An 18,653-nucleotide genomic window follows, 5' to 3' on the forward strand; every position below is an offset into this window, starting at 1 on the left:
GCAAAGCCAGGAGAAGTGAGGGCACGGCAGGGCTTGTCCCCATCAGTGGGGGACAGGACAGAAATCCCTACACAGAGCAGAAATCCCTACAAAGAGCAGAAATCCCTACACAGATCAGAAATCCCTACACAGATCAGAAATCCCTACACTCATGGGTCTCAGTGATGGTGAGGACAGACAGTGGTGGCAGAGAACCTGTTCTCAGATGGTAAAACCATCCTGGGTGTGAGAAATGCCTGTAAGGAACCCACACAGGGTTGCTGCAGATCCATTCCCTTCACTTCCAGAGCTGAATTACAGCTGAAAACCAGGAAAAATCCCAGCTGGCCTTAGGTGCAGCATTTCTGAGCAGGGCAGGCACAGACAGTGATGTGAGGCTTTCAACCTTCCCTTCTCCAGCAAAAGAGAGGATGAGGAAAATCTCTCATTATTAGAGTGAGGAATAGGGTTAAAATCTAGCTGAAAAGCTTAGAAAGGAATAATTAATTGCATGTAGTTAATTAGACTACTTCATTTAAGAATTACTAAATAAATGAGGAAAGTGAAAGACACCTGTACTGAATAATTTTAGGCAAGATTAAAATCAGTGAAATTAAAAAAAAGTAATGAACTATTTATATCAAAATTAGTGGAAAAGTAATGGATCTGTTTACCACTGAGTTTGGGGAACACTAGCATTTAAAAAGTAAGCATATCGGAAAACTAGGAAATAATTCCTTAAGGATAGCATTAGGACACTGGGAACATTTGACTTAAAAAGGGTTCTTCAGAATTTGGGGTGGGCAAAAAAAACAGGGAAATATTGGAAAAGCCCCATTAAGATTTTAAGGTTTATCTTGGCAAACTTACAGGAGGAATTATAAAATGTAGCAATGTGCAGCAAGAAGAAATTGCTGAGGTTTCCTGTAGGATTATTCTTTCTCTGAGAAGCCCAGTCAAGGAGATGGAGGAGAGGGAAGGGTCTGAATGAGTTTTTAAAAATAAAAATTTGAAACACTTTGAAAAACTCCTAGAAAGAAAAGGAAGCAACGTGTTTTTGTTGAAGTTGTGCACAGTAAGCTTGGAAATACATCACAAGGAATAATCTCCAGGTAATTTGGCTAAGGTGTAACTAGAGAGGTTTTTTCCCACATAAAATACGTGGTTACTGAATGTATATTCACATCTATTTCGAGGCAAAATGTTGTGAAGTCATCATGAGTGTGTGAATTCTGCTAAATTACATAATAACACAAACCAGGGAAAGAACAAGGTAACAGCAGAGTCGTTTCCCCATGAAGTCAACATCAATGTTCTGCATTTTTACTGACGTAATGTTGCAGGTCTAAATAAAAAATGGGTATAATCAGACTAAAACAATAGCAGAGAATAATTTGATACCATTTCAAAGGCTTGATCCCAATCACAAAATTTTCCAGGAAGTCTCTCCTGCAGCTCCCCCACCCACCCACCACACACACTCCAGGGTTTTTCATTAGTTTCAAGACTTCTAGGTAGGAAAATCACATTCCTTTCTGTGCCTCATTGCTCTCTTTTATTCCCCTGGGGGGACTTTCTCTGCCCAAAATGTACCTGAAGGCCCTCCAATAAACAGAACTCCTTTTTATTCCCCTCTTTTTCACCCTTCCCATCAAACAGATCACCACAAAGTGAACCCAGCTTAATTGGCTGCCCTCCAGAGTAATTACACCTCCGTACCTCTCACGATTAATTGGCTCTGGTGCTCCACGGCTGCAGCGTCGTTCCTGGCTATGCAGGTGTAATTCCCGTTGTGCATCAGGGAGAGGTTGGAGATCCTCAAGGAGCTGGTGAAGTCGATGTTGTCGATGGTGACGCCCAGGCTGGCGGGGATGGGCCGGCCGTCCTTCTGCCAGGTGATGGTGATGGGCAGGTCCCCCGAGACCACCACGCAGGGGATGAAGACCCTCTGCCCGATGGAGAAGCGTGGGAACTCGAAAGGCTGGATGAAAGGCGGGACTGGAACGAGAGAGGGGAAGAGGGAGCTGTTGGAGGCGCGGCCTTGTTTCTGGAGATAACCTCACGGGGCAGATGTGCAGAGTGGGGTTGGTGTCTTAGGGCTTTAGCTTTTGTGTTTTTCATGCATTTGTCATCCTGCAGTTCTTTAGTGTATAACTAAACTCCAGTGTCAGCTCCTGCTTTCCCATTTTGGTCAGACACAACAATTCCTCTCCAGGCCTGGGAATCAAGGACACCTCAGGCCCTGACAAGGGCCCCCTCAGGCCCCCTGAGTTGAGGGGGGAGCAAATTTGGGGTAAATGACTTCATTACCTGCAGCTGGAATTGGAAGATTCACCCTCAAAATGCAAATGAACCAAACTTAAGAAAGTGTGAAAACCCGTGACCCATGGTCCATTTTGGGTGCAGCCCCTGGGGGGTTTTCTCTGCCCAAGATGTACTTGAAGGCCCTTCAATAAATAGAACTGCTTTTTATTCCCTAAATTTTGTCTTGCTTCTACTTTTATGTAGTCCCACCACATCATCAGGATGTGCAGACTCTATACCTCTGACAGCCATAAAGCATTGCTCAGCAGACAAAATCACATTTTTGAAAACACCTTCTCATTTCTTGGCCACCCAGTGCACAAGCAGAGATGACAAGCTGTGGAAGTCCTGGCTTCTAGAGATGCCTGACCTCACTGGCAGACACTTGCTAAAGGATCAAGCTGCTCCTCCAGAAATCACAGCACCACCAGCTCGAGCCTCTCCAGGGATGCCCACAGTGACATTGCCAGGAAGAGCTCAGCAGCTTTCCAGGTCTGGAGCAAGGGCCTTGCTTAAAAGTCTTGGAAGAGACCTGGAAGTGGCTCCAGCTTTGCTTCTGGGATGTGATGAAAGGGACTGTGAGCTTCCTCAACTGCCTCTCACACTTATTTCTTAATATTTCTTAATGTTTCAAGTCACAATTCTCATTAAGATTGCAGGAAGGGAAAGATATGTACACTACTTGTAGGACAGCAAATTAAGGTAAAACTGATTTCTAATCAGAGGGATGGTGCAAGGCATGAATGTTCAAGTTGGCATTTAATTCCTGCTAAGCATATTTGGCCTAAAAAATATTTTTTCTTTCCTTTTCTTTTTTCTTCATATTATTCTCTGGCTGAACCAAAAAACATGAAAGAAATTGCCATATTTTCTACCAAAGTAAAGGATTCTACTCCTTATAATAATTTTGTTTTCAGGTATTTTTAATAAAAACTAATGAAACAGGTGGTTAGATTAAATAAACATAGGAAAAATAATGGGGCTGCCATGTTTTCTCTGAGTTGTGTTTGGAATGTTTACTAAAAAATTGGTAAATTGAGACTCAACTACTTGTGCAGATGAAGGAATCAAAATCTTCTGCCCTTCCCAAGGGAGCATTCAAACAATCAGGGCATTGATCTCAGACAGGTTTTTGTCAATCACTCCTGAAAGGGCTGCACAACCAACTTTGCAAGCAGTACTCAAATACTGATTTATCAAAAGAGAAGGTTCCTAGAGGTTATATACCTCAGATATAGAAGTGCATTTTCCTATTGCCTGGGAGACCACTTGCACATAATCTGTACTACATTTGAACAGGAAAGATGGAAGGATACCGAGAGCAGAACATTTATAGTGATCGATATGTTTGAACTCCAGAAGAAAATGGAGTTGGTGGCTTTATCTAATTGTATTTCTTTTGTCCTTTTTCCCTTCTGAAATTCTAAGGTTGTGGTTTCCCCAGAGTTGAAACAGAAAAAAAATATCTCACAAGTGGTTGCAGTGTGTGCCCATGGACTTCCCCAGCACCACTTTTCCTCCTCTGCCGGTGTCCTATTCCTGGGATGCAGGGCCAGGTGTTGGTGACCACTGTGTCAGCTCCAGGCATTTCCTTTGGTCCAAGTGTTGGGTTCTCCAGTAGGAGTAAGAAAGCTCATCAAGCATGGCCAGCAGGGCAAGAGAGGGGATTGTGTCCCTGTGCCCTGCTCAGGTGAGACCCCACCTGCAGAGCTGCCCCAGCCCTGGATCCCAGCCCAGGAAGCAGCTGGAGCTGCTGGAGAGAGCCCAGAGGAGGCTCCAGGATGAGCAGAGGGATGGAGCAGCTCTGCTGGCAGGAAAGGCTGGCACAGCTGCCATTGTTCAGCCTGGCCAGGAGAAGCTTTGGGCTGAGCTCAGGGTGGCCTTGCAGGGCCTGAAGGAGCCCCAGGAAAGCTGGAGAGAGACAATTGCCAAGGGCTGCAGGAATTGCCAGGAGCCAGGGAATGGCTGCCAGTGGCAGAGGGCAAGGCTGGATCTTGGGATCTTGGGCAGGAATTGTTCCCTGGCAGGGTGGGCAGGGGCTGGGATGGAATTGCCAGAGCAGCTGGGGCTGCCCCTGGATCCCTGGCAGTGCCCAAGGCCAGGCTGGACATTGGGAGCTCCTGGGACAGTGGGAGGTGTCCCTGCCATGGCAGAAGCTGAGATGAGATGATCTTTAAGGTTCCTTTCCAGCCCAAACCACTCTGTGATCTATAATTCCATGATTACAGGCCCCCCAAAGGACTAAGACCTTGTTCAAAGCTGTGTTCAAATGTTTGTGCACATTCACCTCATGGCACAAGAGGTTGACACAAATTTGGTGTTAACTCCAGTTTCCAGCACAGCCACGGTGCCATTTGCTGAGGGGAAGTTATGACCATGCTCAGCTGCCACAGAGAGGTGACATCAGGGACAGGACAACACAGTTTATCCTTTCAGGCCTTCACTGGCTTTTTCCAAGAGTGTCTCACTGTCTGGGATTGGGAAAAGTGCCACTGCCACCCATTTTTCTCACAGGCTGTAAGACTTTTTCCCTGGCTGCCATCTCTCTAATTGCTGAAACCTGTCCTTTGGCATTCTGAAAATCTGGTAGATCAGGCACAGAAAAAAATAAACTTGGTGTAAATTACTGTGTTTATTTGAACTTTGAGCACTGGAAAGTACCTGATTGATCACTTGGGGACTTTTGCTGTCACAGAGTGAGGCAAAATATCTGCAGCCTCTTGGAATTGCCTTAGCCCAGCTAATTCATTCACATGAGACATCTCAAATTCTTTGTACATCAGCAGAAAAAAAATCCTCTTAGCATTTATTGACAAGCAGTTCATAATATGAATGGGAATGAAAAATTAACTGAATGTGTCTTTCAAAAGGTTTTGCCATAGATTTTTCCCCAATACCTGTTAAATTCCAAGTCTTCCCCTTACTGTGGTGCCCAGCACATTTCTGCCAAAACCCTTCTCTTTGTCTCAGATATCATTACTGAAAAATATGCTAAAATTCACAACAGGGTGGCAAATTACTTCTGTATTTTCTGCTGAGTGTGAAACAAATTTGAGCCAATCTTTCACAGACAAAATGATATCAAAAGTCAGGCAAAATATTGCCCAAGGATTATAATGTGCATCTTCACTCTCCATCTCCCTGATGAAGAAAACAGGGAGAAAGAGCATTAGGTGACATTGAAATGTTTTTCAGAAAATATTGATTTGCAAGGCTGCATTTACCTCCTCTAAAATATAAGTAGCAGCCTGCAGAGTATTTCAGAAATTGGCTGAAATATTTTTAGGCAGCACATTTTCCTTCTACTCAGGTTTTTAAGATACAGAGGAAACCAACATTTCTGCTTCATAAAATATAATGAATATTCAACCTGCAGCAGCTTGCAGTCCTGACAAGGAGCTTATTTTAAAAGCCGGTGTGAAATTTAAAATCAGTACTTAGAAGAAAGTAAATAGTCTTGCAAAAAACTTTGAAGTGTTGAAGAATGTTTTTCAGCTGTGGTATTCACCAGTTTGGGTTGATAAAGGAAGTTTCTGGTGAGCTATAATAGGAGATAAACTTTCCTCCTGCTCGTTTGAAGAAGGAAATGACCACAAAAAAAAAATAAAAAAACAACCAAAAAAACCAAACAACACTAATTAAAAATATGTGATGATATCCAGCAAATAATTTCTGAAACATAAAATTTTCTGTCTCTATTGATATTTGCAGTAAAAAGTTGAGATACACCCTTGACAGGAAAATATCAAACTTGATTAACCAACATGAGGAGGGTTTTTTTGCACACTGAAGCTGTACCATTGCCAAACAGCACAAAAAAAATAAGAGTGGTATATAGTACTTAGAGAGAAAATTTACAGTAGGACAGATGCATTTAAAATCTGTTTAAAATACTTCAAGGAGTGTTTATGTATTTTTCTTCCCTATATATTGCTTTAGTTTGACCATATTTCAGATATATCCATATTTGGATTTGATTTTTTGGTGAAGCTGTGCTATTTTATATACAAGTTGTTCCATCTTAACTAGAGAGAGAATACTCTTTGTTCTTGTGTAGGTGGAAGGGATGTTTCTTTCTCTACCCACAAGGGGCAGAAGAGTGAAAATCTCTGCTTCATGCCACCAAGTGCTGTCCTGGGAATGCTTTATTGATGAGAGCTTGAATTAAGTGTCTATTTAAGAAGAGGAGCATGGGCCAGCCTCATTAGTGCTAATACAGGAAGATTTAAATTATGGTTTTGTGCCCTAGCAAGGTCTCCTGTACCTCTGGGGGACTGCTGGAAAGGAGGGAAAGGAGGGCTTCCACGCTGCTCTCCATTAGCAGAAGAACATCCTTAATTTCTTGCCCTCTGCTCCACAGGAGTTTTGCTGAGGAGCTGCTGAGATGATTCACCAAGACAGAGCACCCTGCAGATCTCCTGTTTCCTGCAGCAGCCTGCTGAACGTGGTGCTGTGCACAGCAAAACAAAAGCCATCCCCTGCTTTATCATTCCAAACAGCTCCCTGATGGGTTTTCTTGCACCAGCACTGTTGCAGGGGCTGTGTCTGCAATATAAAATACTTTTGGCAATTAATATTTATGGCTGATGCAAAATCCCAACCACCAAGCTATGCAGTCTCTTAGGGCAGCTGTGTGACCCCAGATTTCATGCACTGGGAGTGGAAAAGCCAAAATTATTTTGACTCTGCACAAACCCTAGCCATGGTGTAGCAATTTTTCAGTTTCCACAGCGATCACAGTCAGTCCCCACTCCCCTTTCCTGCCATACAACACTCACAGGCTCCCTGATGCTGTAGTGGGAGCTTCTCCATAAGGAGAGAGGATTTAAAATGTTGTGTAGAACCCAAAAGTGCTTTTAAATCACGTCTCATCCATCAATGGAACCATCTCCTTTCAGCCTCCTTTGTGAGGGGATAAGGGCAAGCCCTTATCATCCTGAAACACCCTGCAAAGCTGGGATGGTGGGCAGTTCAGTTCCCTGCCCAAGGGGATGCATTTATTTTTAAGAGAAGAAAACCTTGATTTGAAGATAAGACAGCAGCTGCAGGAGTATTTTCATGCAACAAACTCATATTTTCATTGGTAAAGTGCTTCCTGATTAAAGGCCTCAGTTTTGGAACCTGCTCCAGAGATATTGCCCTTGTTCACCCCTACCTGATCTAAAGTGATCTTTGTCCTCAGGTATCACTGGGAAAAGTCAAAACCAACTAAATCACTGGAGCCAAAAGGTAATTTACAAAATAAACACCAAAAAAAGAGCAAGAACACAACTCCTCACAAATCTTAAGTAAACAAATCTGCACTGTAAGAGAGAGAAGAGGGCCAGCTCCTGATAAACCCATATATAATATACAAAACATCTTGAACTCTTTAACTGAGACACTTATTAGAGTATTAAGGCTCATTTCACACTGTTTGCATAATTCACAGATAAATGCATCCATACACAGACATAAATTGTGTTTGAAAGACAGAAGATGTAAGACTGTGCACAAATCCAGGGAGTTTTAGTTTGGATTTAAGTGATAAGATTTAGATTTGTGCATATTAATTCCTCATCATGAATACTGGGATAGTGGTGAAACAACTTTAACAGACATTTTTGGGTGACCATTTTCTGCAGTTTCAGAGGTAAAGTCCTTACAGTAGTTATATTAGAAGTATGCTGTGCAAATTAAGACACATCCACATGGCACTTGTGAGACTTCAAAGAATGTAAATCAGGTATTTAAGTGCAGAGCTAACCTTAAACTGCTGTGTGTTGAACGGGAAAAATAATTTACACAGACCTGACAAGAATATCAGTTTGTTTCAGCCTTACTTTCAGGAATTTCTGCAGGTTGGACACACCTGAGACATCCCCATCAAAGTGCACATTCCCTGAAATCTGCTTGCCCCCCAGAACTACTGTCCATGCCCATGATGTGACCTGAGAAGAATTCCTAAGTGCATTTTCCAGGGTGTTTTGCACAATGGCACATTCTCTTTCACTCTGGCCACACAGAACATTCCTGGCCATGACAACTTCAGTCACTTTGAGAGATCTGAGCATTTCTTCCCAAGGAAGTTGTGACAAGTTTGAAGGGATCCGAAACCATACAGTGTGGGGGAGTGGAAAAAAGGCAGAAAGTGATATAATGAAAGAAGTATCTAAAAGATGTCAAGACCAGGAGTTGTTGTTTTTTTTTTTTTTCTGATTCAATCTATTGGCAAAGTCAGTCTGTAGGATAGATAAGATCTGAGATATGTGCACGAAGCTGAACTCCCACTTGCCATAATCCCCACTTCCAGGCTGAAGCATGCACAGATTAGCAGATTGATTGATGGCAGAATGCACCACGGTCCCAAGAACCCTGCAAAGATTACCAATGATGGGTTTTTCCCTTTCGTGGCTGCATATTTTTCGCTATCTAAACCAGCTCTCCCTGAACTGATTTGCAATGCAAATTCACCAACAGTGTTTCAGATATTAGAAAGAGCTAGACACTTCCCAGGGAGGATGAGGAGGATCTATTCAAACAGTTACAAACATGAAGCTATTTAGAAGTGGCCCCTGTTTGGTTTGCCTGTATTCTAACATGAAACAAAGCTGGCACAGTTCCTGTTTGTGGTTCACAACAGGTGAGGTGCTCACTTGAAATACAAGAACTTTTCTAAATCAATGAAATACATAAGCTCTACAAGATCAGAACCAGTGCTTTTGAACACTGCACTTTTTATTTTAATGATGCTGTACCCTTCCCTCTCAGGGGCTTCTTTTTCAATTAATTCCTGTTGGAGAAGTGTGAATAGCAGCAGGCTGTTTACATGAGAATGTGTCCCATGAGACTGATGACAAGAAAATCATCACTTACTACTGATGGCTTTTACTGTAGCTGGGAAAACTATTACTATAAATTGCATAATAAAAAAATGGAGATAATAACTCACTCCTGCTCTTAAAATGCTCTGAGATCTACTAAAATGCTGTAAAAGAGATGCTGCTATTATTATTTTAACATCTTTCCACTTTAATGTAGGTTTCCTTTTCAATGGAAATATGAAAATTAGAGATAGGGTGGGTAATATAACCTCCTTCTTTGTTTGCCAACACTTCCCATGACAAGACTATTTTCATTTGCTTGCAGTTTGACTTTTGTTTGGGTAACAGTTTTCCAGGCCAGGTGTCTGCCTCAGGCTGAGTCACTCCAGCTGGAAGGTTTCAGCTACAATTCTTTGGCCATTTCGAAGAATAAGGTGGGGGAGTGGGAAAACTGAGACATATCAATTCTAAATAAATATCAATTCTACCATAAAACAAACAAAAAAAAAGGTGTTGTGAGAACCTGAGAAGTCCCACCTGCCCCATGGATTGAGCAGCAGGTGATGGCACCTGCCTCAGATGTTCTTGCTTTACCTATAAAAAGTCATCACAATGGTGCCCAAATTTTGCAGTCTGAGCAAAACCAAGTCAATAAATAAATGAAACCCCCACATGATCCTATGTGGAGAGGACATTTTGCAGTGACAGAGTCCAAGCAGCACTGAGCACATCCTAGCACTACCTTCCAGTGGCTGAGCCAGTCTGGTGAGATTTCAGAAATCAGGACACATTTGTCACTCCAGTGCTTGAACTTGAAGGATGGATTGGAACTGGAGGCTGGGGAAAGGTTGGAGTATCCAAAGGGAAAGGGTAGTTTTGAGTCTTGAGAACAAGGCAGTGTGGAAATGAAGGCTGAGATGATAAACACTAAGTTCAGATTGATTTTGGAACCCAGAGGAGAAGATCCAGGACTTGGGAAAGGAGGAGCTGGAGAAAACACCAGCTGGAGGAGGACAGGTCATTCTGAGAAGGAATGAACAGAAAATCTGCATTTTCTGGAGAATATTCTTCTCTTTAGGATCTCTGACTCCAACAGTCCTCTGCATTTGGCAAATGTGTACAAACCCCTCTGGCAAACCATGAAAGCTGGGCTGAACACAGAGCAAAAAACTGGTGCTGCTAAGAATAATTCTCTTCTTGGCAAGGACGTGTGCAGTATCCTTAGCAAGGCTAATCTCAATTACTTCTGATGATGGCAGTAACTACTGATCCCACTTTGCAGGAGGCAGGGAAAAGGGGGTTCAGTTTATTTTAAAAAAATAAAAAGGTCTAAAAATAAAATTACACCTAACATAGGCCAAAGCAATACATACTGAAAAGGTATTATTACATTTGCAAAGGTGAGTGCTCGGCAGGTATGGATACAGAAATTAAGTGTGTAAGTACAACTGCAGCTTCCCTCTGTCACTTGTGCATTACAGGGTGGGGAGTTTAAGTGGCTTTTTTGTCAGAACTAAGAACTGGCCAAATCATTTGTCTAAATACAAAAACACTAATGCCAAGCTGGCTGGATTTCCAAAGAGCCCTGTTAGGACTCAGGCACGGTTCCACGGGAGTTTCTGTCTGCCAAGCAGAAACCCGCACGTTTTCCTGCCAGCTCGTGCACTCAGCTCCCAGCAGCCAGCTCAGGGGACTGCTGCCTTCCAAATCCAGATTTTGGGACAGTGGAATGCAAGGGCTGGGGGGAGAGGGCAGGGCAGGAATGACAAGCCACGTTTCTGTGGGACAGAGTTATTTGGAGCCTGCAGACCTCTGGCATAGGTGACGAGGGCAGCTGTTATTCCTAAAAAATGGGACAGTGGATCTTATGGGGTGGCTCATTGATTCTTCTGATCAGCAGGGCAAAGAAGTAAAGGATTTAAGGTCAAACACCAAAGAAATGCCCAGCTCCCAAGCTTTTGGCTCTCCCAGAGCCTGCCAGGTGGGAGGATGCACAGCAAGGCTCTGAAAGCCCCAGTCAGGTTCTCTGGCAGCCAGGGGTTCATTTAAAATTATTGTCAAGAAATGTTCTGTTCTCCTCTCTGTGACCTTATCGTGATTTCTGAAGGATGGTTTCACTTTCTTTTGGATGTTTGTAAATGCCAAAATGCTCTGCAGAGTGGACAGCACTCTTGTATCTGAAGGCACGCCCATGGTGCTGCGTGTTTTTATTTAAATGCTGCTTTAAGCAAGTTTTCATCCAAGACAGAACCAGGATGCTTCACATGCTGGAGGACTTGGAAAATGGAAAGTAAATGTGGCAGAGGGCTGCCAACTTTAAAAACCAGTTGTTTGCCTAATGCAGATAAATACTGCCCTACAGAGCCAAATTCTGCAGTTACCTTTGCCACAGATTGTCAGATAAAGCTAATTAAATTACTTAAATCTGTCTTTCCCAGGGGGTTGCTAAGCTGGTGATGTGACTGCTCTGAAGGAGGAAACAGAACTCTCAGGAGCAACTTCATTTCAATGGGAGCAGAGCTTTGAGCATATAAATGCTACATAATGGCAGGTGAACTGGAAAAATTAAGCTGTAAGCTTCTGAAATTGAACACAAAAAAATGTGTGGATATTTTTGAGTTCAGTTTGCGCCTTATTGCCACTTCTCCTGGTGACCCAGGTGGCTTTTGAAAATGAATACATTGTTTCTGAAACATTCTGATACCACAGAGATGATAAATTCATGAGGAAATTAGTAATTATGTCCTCAAAAGAGAGCATGGAGGGGGAAAATCCCACTAATTAAGAACTCATTAAGTGTCATCTATTCTGAATCACCCTTCAGGTGACTGGTTTGAGGTCACCCACAAAGCTTGTAGCAGAACTGAGAGCAAAGCAGAGGACTTGTACTGAAGATGGACAATAATTCTCCCTCTGTTTCTCTGAAAAAACAAATTACACTGATGGTAGGAGAAGCTGAACTGTAAATAAGGATATTTGAACATTGATTTTAACCCCCCTTACAATGTCATATTTCAGAGTACTTTTAACCTCCGGTGTGCAAACTGGGCCATGTTTTGTACTTTTTAGTATCAAATACAAGTGCTTAAAAACTCAACCCATTAACTTTGGATTCTATAAAATGAAAAGGCATCACACACACATTAATAATATTTTAAAACACCAGGCCACTTTTGACTCTGCATTAATATGTTCGGTAAAATCCACCGTGGCACTGCTGACCTCAAGCTAAAACAGCAAAACACTGAGAACTGCTCAGGTCTGACCTAAAAACCTCACCTGTGACATTTTGGGCTTTGTAGCTGAGGTCAGGCTATTAACTTTATTTTCAAATTACAGTGCCTTTTCAAGGCTTGGAGCAACCTAGTCTAGTGGGAAGTAGAAACCCATGAAGGAAGTAAAATCATTGACTAAAGTTACAGCTCAATCCAAATTGCTAGAGCTGGCAATCTGCTTTCTGGGGGAGGAATTGTCAAGTTGGAAACTGCTACATAATGGAAGAAAAAGCAGTATTTCACCTGAGATACCAGTTAGTGTTCTCAGCGACTGGTATTGTTTTGATCCCAATGCCTGTGACTGCTGGATTTGTTTTGCCTGGCTACATTGATTTTGACAGTCATTTGAGAAATGGTATCATTTAAGAGGCAGCTTTTCCCCACCAGAATTTCCACAGTGGCCTCTTAGTGAAGCAGCAACACAGTGACTGATTTGTCATTCAGTTCCTAAACTCTATCAACAGATCTGTGATATCATTGTAATGTCAAGCAAAGCACAGCACACATGAAAACAAAAGGTGGCATTGGCTTTTTATGCCACAGCTTGTGACCAGTGCCCCTGATGGTCTCAGGTGTGTGAGGTGTCATGCCTTTCAGAGTCCAAATTGCTCGTGGCTTACAGCTAATCCCCTAAACTCTTGAAAGAAAATAGCAATTGCATCACTCCAGACTGCTAAGGGCAAAAGTAACAGAGCAGAAGGAAATTAAGAGATCAGATGTCTGTAACAAAGTCATTTTACCTTACTGTTCTCTGCATCTTATCTGAGAATGGGTACAAGATTCAACCTGCCTTCCTTCCTCTCCTCTGCCTCCAAAAATATAAAACCCTAAAAAGCAACCCAGGAAAAATTTCTAACAACTTCAGGAACAGTGAAATTATACCCCAATTCTTCCTACAGGCTCACATGAAGTGCAGTATTTAGTGGCCCCATTGCTCAAAACTAGGTGCTACTGCAATCAGGTTTTCTGTCTTTTGTATCCTCATGAATAGGTCTGAACATTGCCAATGTCAGAACAGGCAGGACACAATGGTAAAAAATTCCTATTCTCAATCTCTTTCTGAAATCTTTCAGGGCCATCTGAACATCCTTGTTTTGGACTATTTGAATAGATTTGAAGCATCCTATTAGAATTTCAAGTCACATTTATTTACAGCGTTATCTTTCTAAGCATGAAGAGCACTCAGATAATCACTTAATAAGAGGAAGGCAAGGTTAATGCTTTTAGTTCCTGTCTCTGCTTAGTGGCAAAAATACAGACATTAAAATTCTCATCTCATGTTTTAAAAGCCAGAAAGTCACTGGCTAATGAGAATTGGAACTTTGTTGTCCAGTAGAGAGACAGTCACCAGCAAAACGTGTGTGACAAACCATTTATTTCCTGATTTAGTTATAGTGAAAAGTGCTCATAGCAAACTCGAGCTGCAAGGCCCCCACTCACAGGCAACAACAGCAACAAGGCAATACTTTGCCAGCTGAGCCAAGGAGGGTAAAAGTCAGGAGAGAACAAAACACAATGACTGATTAGCTCCGTGTCATCATTAAAAACAAACACAAATCTGGATTAACCTCCTCGAACCGCTCGTTATCCCACTGCCAGCACAATCCTACATGTGCCATTCCACAAAACACCCAGCAATTAGCCAGGCTCTGCTCCTCCCAGCCATCCTCACCTTTCACCGTCACGTGCACGCTCTGGCTGGTGGACAGCTGGGGCTGGACCAGGACATTGCAGGTGTACTCGCCCTCATCCACCTCCTTCTGCACGTCCGAGAGCTTCAGCGTGCCGTTGTTCTCGAACGCCACTTGGCGATGGTTGAAGGGCAGCAGGTTGGAGTTCTTGTACCACTTGATGGAGTAGTAGGGGTACCCAATGACCCTGCAGTGGATGTAGGTGTCCCTCCCAGCGATGGCTGTGATGTTCTTCATCGGCCGGATGCTCGCTGGCCCTGCCAAGGCAAAGGAAGGAACTCTTGAAGACAATTTAAAGGCTCGCTTGCTGGAGGGAACGTGTGTAGTTATTTCTGGATATACAGATGTTAACAGATGTGGCTCTCAACACACTTCTTAGCATTTGGCAGATTCTTCCTTTTAAGAGCTACTCGAGCAGTTTCCCTAATCTTTGTATGCTCTAGCTTCTTCCTTGCCCTGCAGCATCCATACTAATTATATGGGTATGTATTTGTGTTATCCAACACTTGCCTGATAAAATCTTAGCTGTGTTACAAATTAAAAGGCTGAGTGTGATTTAATTAATGTGAAATACCAACACTGATACGGAGCTGGGATCCTGTTACACATGAGAACACTGAAACAGTTAGCTTTTACATTTGCTATGTATATAAAGTATAGATATACCCACGAGAATGGGTATTATGCCATGTAGAGCCAGAAATTCAAGCTAAAGTTCTGTATACATGAATAATTACAATGGATGTTGGACAAGTAAAGGAGGGAAGGAAAAGAAAAACAAAACATGCACAATAGGACTAAAGCAAAGAGACTGTGAACTAGTAGAGATGAGTATAGGAAAAATAGACTGAAGGACACAAGCCAAAGGGTTCTTCCAACATTTAACCATACCATACACTTTCTAGATGGGGCTGGAGAGGCAGGGTGGAAAAAGAGAGCGGGGGCGAAAAGAAGAGGGAAAAAAAGACAGTAAGCTGATTTTTTGGCATTCCAAAATCTCATCACATGCAGCAATCTTCTTCTCCACTACAATGAGTTATGTGTGTTTTTTTTGAGGAGCTGATTTGACAAGCACCTCTTACGTTTATTCGAGCCTGGTACAGGACGACTCCCGCAGAGTTGTTGGCAGTGCAGCGATAAACGCCCCCGTCTCGGACCTGGGTGTTGGAGATGTTCAGGTAACTGACCACGTTGCCCTCGGACGTGATGATCTGGCTGATCCGGTGGCTGCCGTCCTTCACGATGGGATCCTCGTCCAGTGTCCAGGTGATGGTGGGCAGGGGGGTCCCCTTCACGTTGCACATCAGGGACACCGGCTCTCCTGGGCTCACCACCTTCTCGCTGAAGGCAGAGATGATTTTGGGAGTTCCGTCTGCCGAGGGAGAGAAAAGCAGGAAAACAGTGCTTACGTGGTGTAAAGTTTGTCCCCTCTAGCCTGGAGCATATGCCATGAGCCAAGGTCTTTTTTAGAAGCAATATAAGCAATTGTTTTCCAGGATGTAACCCTAATTAATGAGAAAGGGAAATAAATTCCGCCACTTAAGTAAAGGACTTAAATGACCCTTTGCTTATGGCGAGTATTTTACATCTTCTGAGAAACCTGGCAGTGGCTCTGCTGTAGGAAAAACACTTGAATAGGATCAGGCATCTCTATGAACTGCTGTGTTCCCGCAGAAAAGTTTTAAAACCATATGCAGTTCGTTATAGAAGACATACAGCAAAACCTCAACACATTTGGAGATTCTCCTCTCCTGGTAGATTTTAGTTCCTTGGGAAGTTGAGGATGAATCCTGTTGCCAAGAGCCAGGCACAACTTGCATAGCCTGATTTCACACAGCAGTTTAGTCCTGGCATGCAATGCCCCATTTAGGAAAGTATTAAATTAAGCTTTTCTGAATACAGATTGCCAGTAACAGCAGTGATGCCAATTTCTTTCTGTGGTCATTTTGTGTTACAGATAAATATTTCTCTGAATGAGAGCATTCGAACACTTTATCCTGTGAACTGTCCCCCAAAACACTCAGCCTGTACCAGGGAAATGAATAAAGAAATGGGTAGGCACAGAAACTTTGTAAGCAGGGAGCAGGATTAAATACCATCCTCTTCAGAGAGTTCACTGGGGTAACATTTAGGAGTGCTGACACCCTGGTATTAGTTAGGAAGTTCTTTCTGTGGTCATGCAATCTGTGTTTGTTTTCCTTTGAAAATCTAATTTTAAAAACAGGGCTGCAAAATTCCCTTGCTTGCCACATGGTAAAAAGATAAGCACTGGCATTCTCAGAATGTTGAGAGGCCTCAGTATCCCTGGAATATCATTTGATTTTATTCATTTATTTTATTTTTTGCCTCTGCCCCCTCTCCCCCTCTCATTTCTGTCCCATTGGTTATGTGACAGTTTCTAATTTATTTATTTTGATCCCTGACTCCCTTCCTTTCCTTTGTGGTGTACTGGATACTGTCACCCCTCAGAAAACAGAACAGCAGCAACACAAAAAAAAAGAGAAAAGCTTTTTATCCTGAAAGGGAGTTGACACAGGACCAATGAATCTGTGAATGTGCACACTATGTACCTCTGCCACTCCTCCTCTTTTTTTTTCCCCCTTTTTTTAATTCAAGTGACAGGCTTTTTTTTTTGAGATGAAAGCAGACATTATTTTCCCAGTGAGACCTGAGTGTCTTTGAAATCTTCCCTGCTGCTGCTCTCTGATAACCTGCACTCTCCCAACACCATGATAGATTATCAATATGCTCTTTAGGCTTTCCTCGTCATGGGAGATGGTTGCCGAGGTAACTCAGTCCAGGCAGGTAATCTCTTCTTCTTCTTCTGCAGAAACTCTAAAAATAGTGGCCATGCCATGCCTGCACCACAGCCTCATTAGCAAGATGCCTCTGTGCAAATTGATGACTTTCCTCACTTGATTACCATGTAGAACATTGTATCAGTTATTTTAGATGATCTCTAAGCTGTCAGCCAATACACCCAACCAGAAAAGCAATGTTTGGATTTTTAATAGAGACCTGCTGGGGAAGGATTTATTTTTATTTTTCAAATTGATTTTTCCATTCTCTTATGAGTGGGGCACAATAAACCCCATGGACATTTCACGAGTACCCACTTTTTTGTAAACTCCACTGATGCCAAAAAGATTTTTGCTTTTATATATTATTCATATATATTCATAATTCTGTAAACTATTATTGTATATTTACAAAGTTCCCAGCTAACTTTTCATACCCTGATAGACAGAAAGACAAAACACATTCCCGACGGCCCCGATCCTTTCTTGCTTTTTCCTGGGAACCAAGGATGAGCCACACACACTTTCTCATAAACAAAGTACAGCTAGGAGCAAGAAAGATGCCTCCAGAAGCGGTGGAACCAAGGGAGAGAATTACCTCATTACTAGAGATTCTAGCTGGGAATTCCTGTCAATTATGCTGATTTGCTAAACTTATAAAAGTTTCCATTGTATTTGCCCTCTGTGGTGTGGGTGTTTTTCCATATCTGCCCCTGGATAAAGATAATCTGCCCCAGGATAAAGGGGCAGATTAAAGACCAGCTCTGTCATTACCTCCTCTACCAATATCGTCTCGAAAGCGCGCTGCTTTATTTCTAGATCTTCAAGGCGCCACCACTCTGAAACCACGGCACCAAAGACGACTTGGGGGTAATTTTGGAAACCAGAACTGCCCGACAGGTGGAGACTGACCTTCCAGCACCACCTGGACGTAGTCTTGAGCTGACATCTTGTCCTTGCGCACAAAGCACTGGTAGGCGCCGCCGTCGCTCTTGGCCATGCCGTCCATGATCAGGTTCTCGCGGTTGATGCCGGTGATGCGCACGTTGTTGCCGGGGTTGATGATTTCCCCGTTGCGGTACCAGGACAGCTCCTGGTCCTCGGTTCCCGTCACGCTGCAGGACAAGGACACTTGGCTGCCGACGCTGCTCTTGACTTTGCGCGGGCTGATGGTGGCTTTTAGCGGTTCTGGAGGTTTGAGGTGAAATAAGGGGGAGAGAAAGGGAAGAGGGGAATATTATAAATGTGCATTTGTGTGCGAGTCACAGATCAACTCTCAGTTAAAGAGAACAATAAAAATCACAGCCATACCCTTCTTAAAAAAAACACCAAAAAAATAACAGATGACAGTGCTGCTCTAAAAAAAACATTTTTGCCACCAATACACATGGCAAAAACATTAGATCTAAATAGATCTATAGGGATAACCCATTCAACACATAATCCCATGGCCAGGTGAACAGTAGGATCAGACCTACAAGTAACATCATCAGTGCTCTGGGATTTAACATGCCACTACATGGGTTTTGGGAGGGCAGGATGTTATTTCACATTAGTTCAGTGTGGACCTTCGAATCTTGTGCATTAAGTGCATTCCTGAAACTCATTTTCTGGTTTAATTTCTGGCAAAAGGAACCAAATTTACACTTTCCCAAACCATTCCCTAGTGTGAACAAGTGCAATAAATGCCAATTACAAGATTAGCTTTTGAGAGTGGAAGATGTTAGTGAAGGTAGACACATGGATATCCATCTGATATGTCCACATGGAAGTGTTTCAGTGTGTGGGCTCACCAGATTTTCT

The 18,653-nt window shown here is 42.8% G+C and overlaps 1 protein-coding gene across 1 annotated transcript in view; it reads right to left on the bottom strand.

The window, feature by feature from the left end:
• Nucleotides 1-18,653, bottom strand: part of DSCAM (DS cell adhesion molecule) — a 441,606-nt gene that overhangs the window by 158,163 nt on the left and 264,790 nt on the right. The window contains exons 6-9 of the mRNA XM_058834121.1: nucleotides 17,763-18,038; nucleotides 15,128-15,424; nucleotides 14,034-14,309; nucleotides 1,699-1,977 (exon numbers count right to left, since the gene is read on the bottom strand). Coding sequence (XP_058690104.1) covers nucleotides 1,699-1,977; nucleotides 14,034-14,309; nucleotides 15,128-15,424; nucleotides 17,763-18,038 — 1,128 coding nt within the window. The remainder of the gene's footprint in view (nucleotides 1-1,698; nucleotides 1,978-14,033; nucleotides 14,310-15,127; nucleotides 15,425-17,762; nucleotides 18,039-18,653) is intronic.

Source organism: Poecile atricapillus, chromosome 1 (genome assembly GCF_030490865.1).
Source record: "Poecile atricapillus isolate bPoeAtr1 chromosome 1, bPoeAtr1.hap1, whole genome shotgun sequence".
NCBI classification, from domain to species: Eukaryota; Metazoa; Chordata; class Aves; order Passeriformes; family Paridae; genus Poecile; species Poecile atricapillus.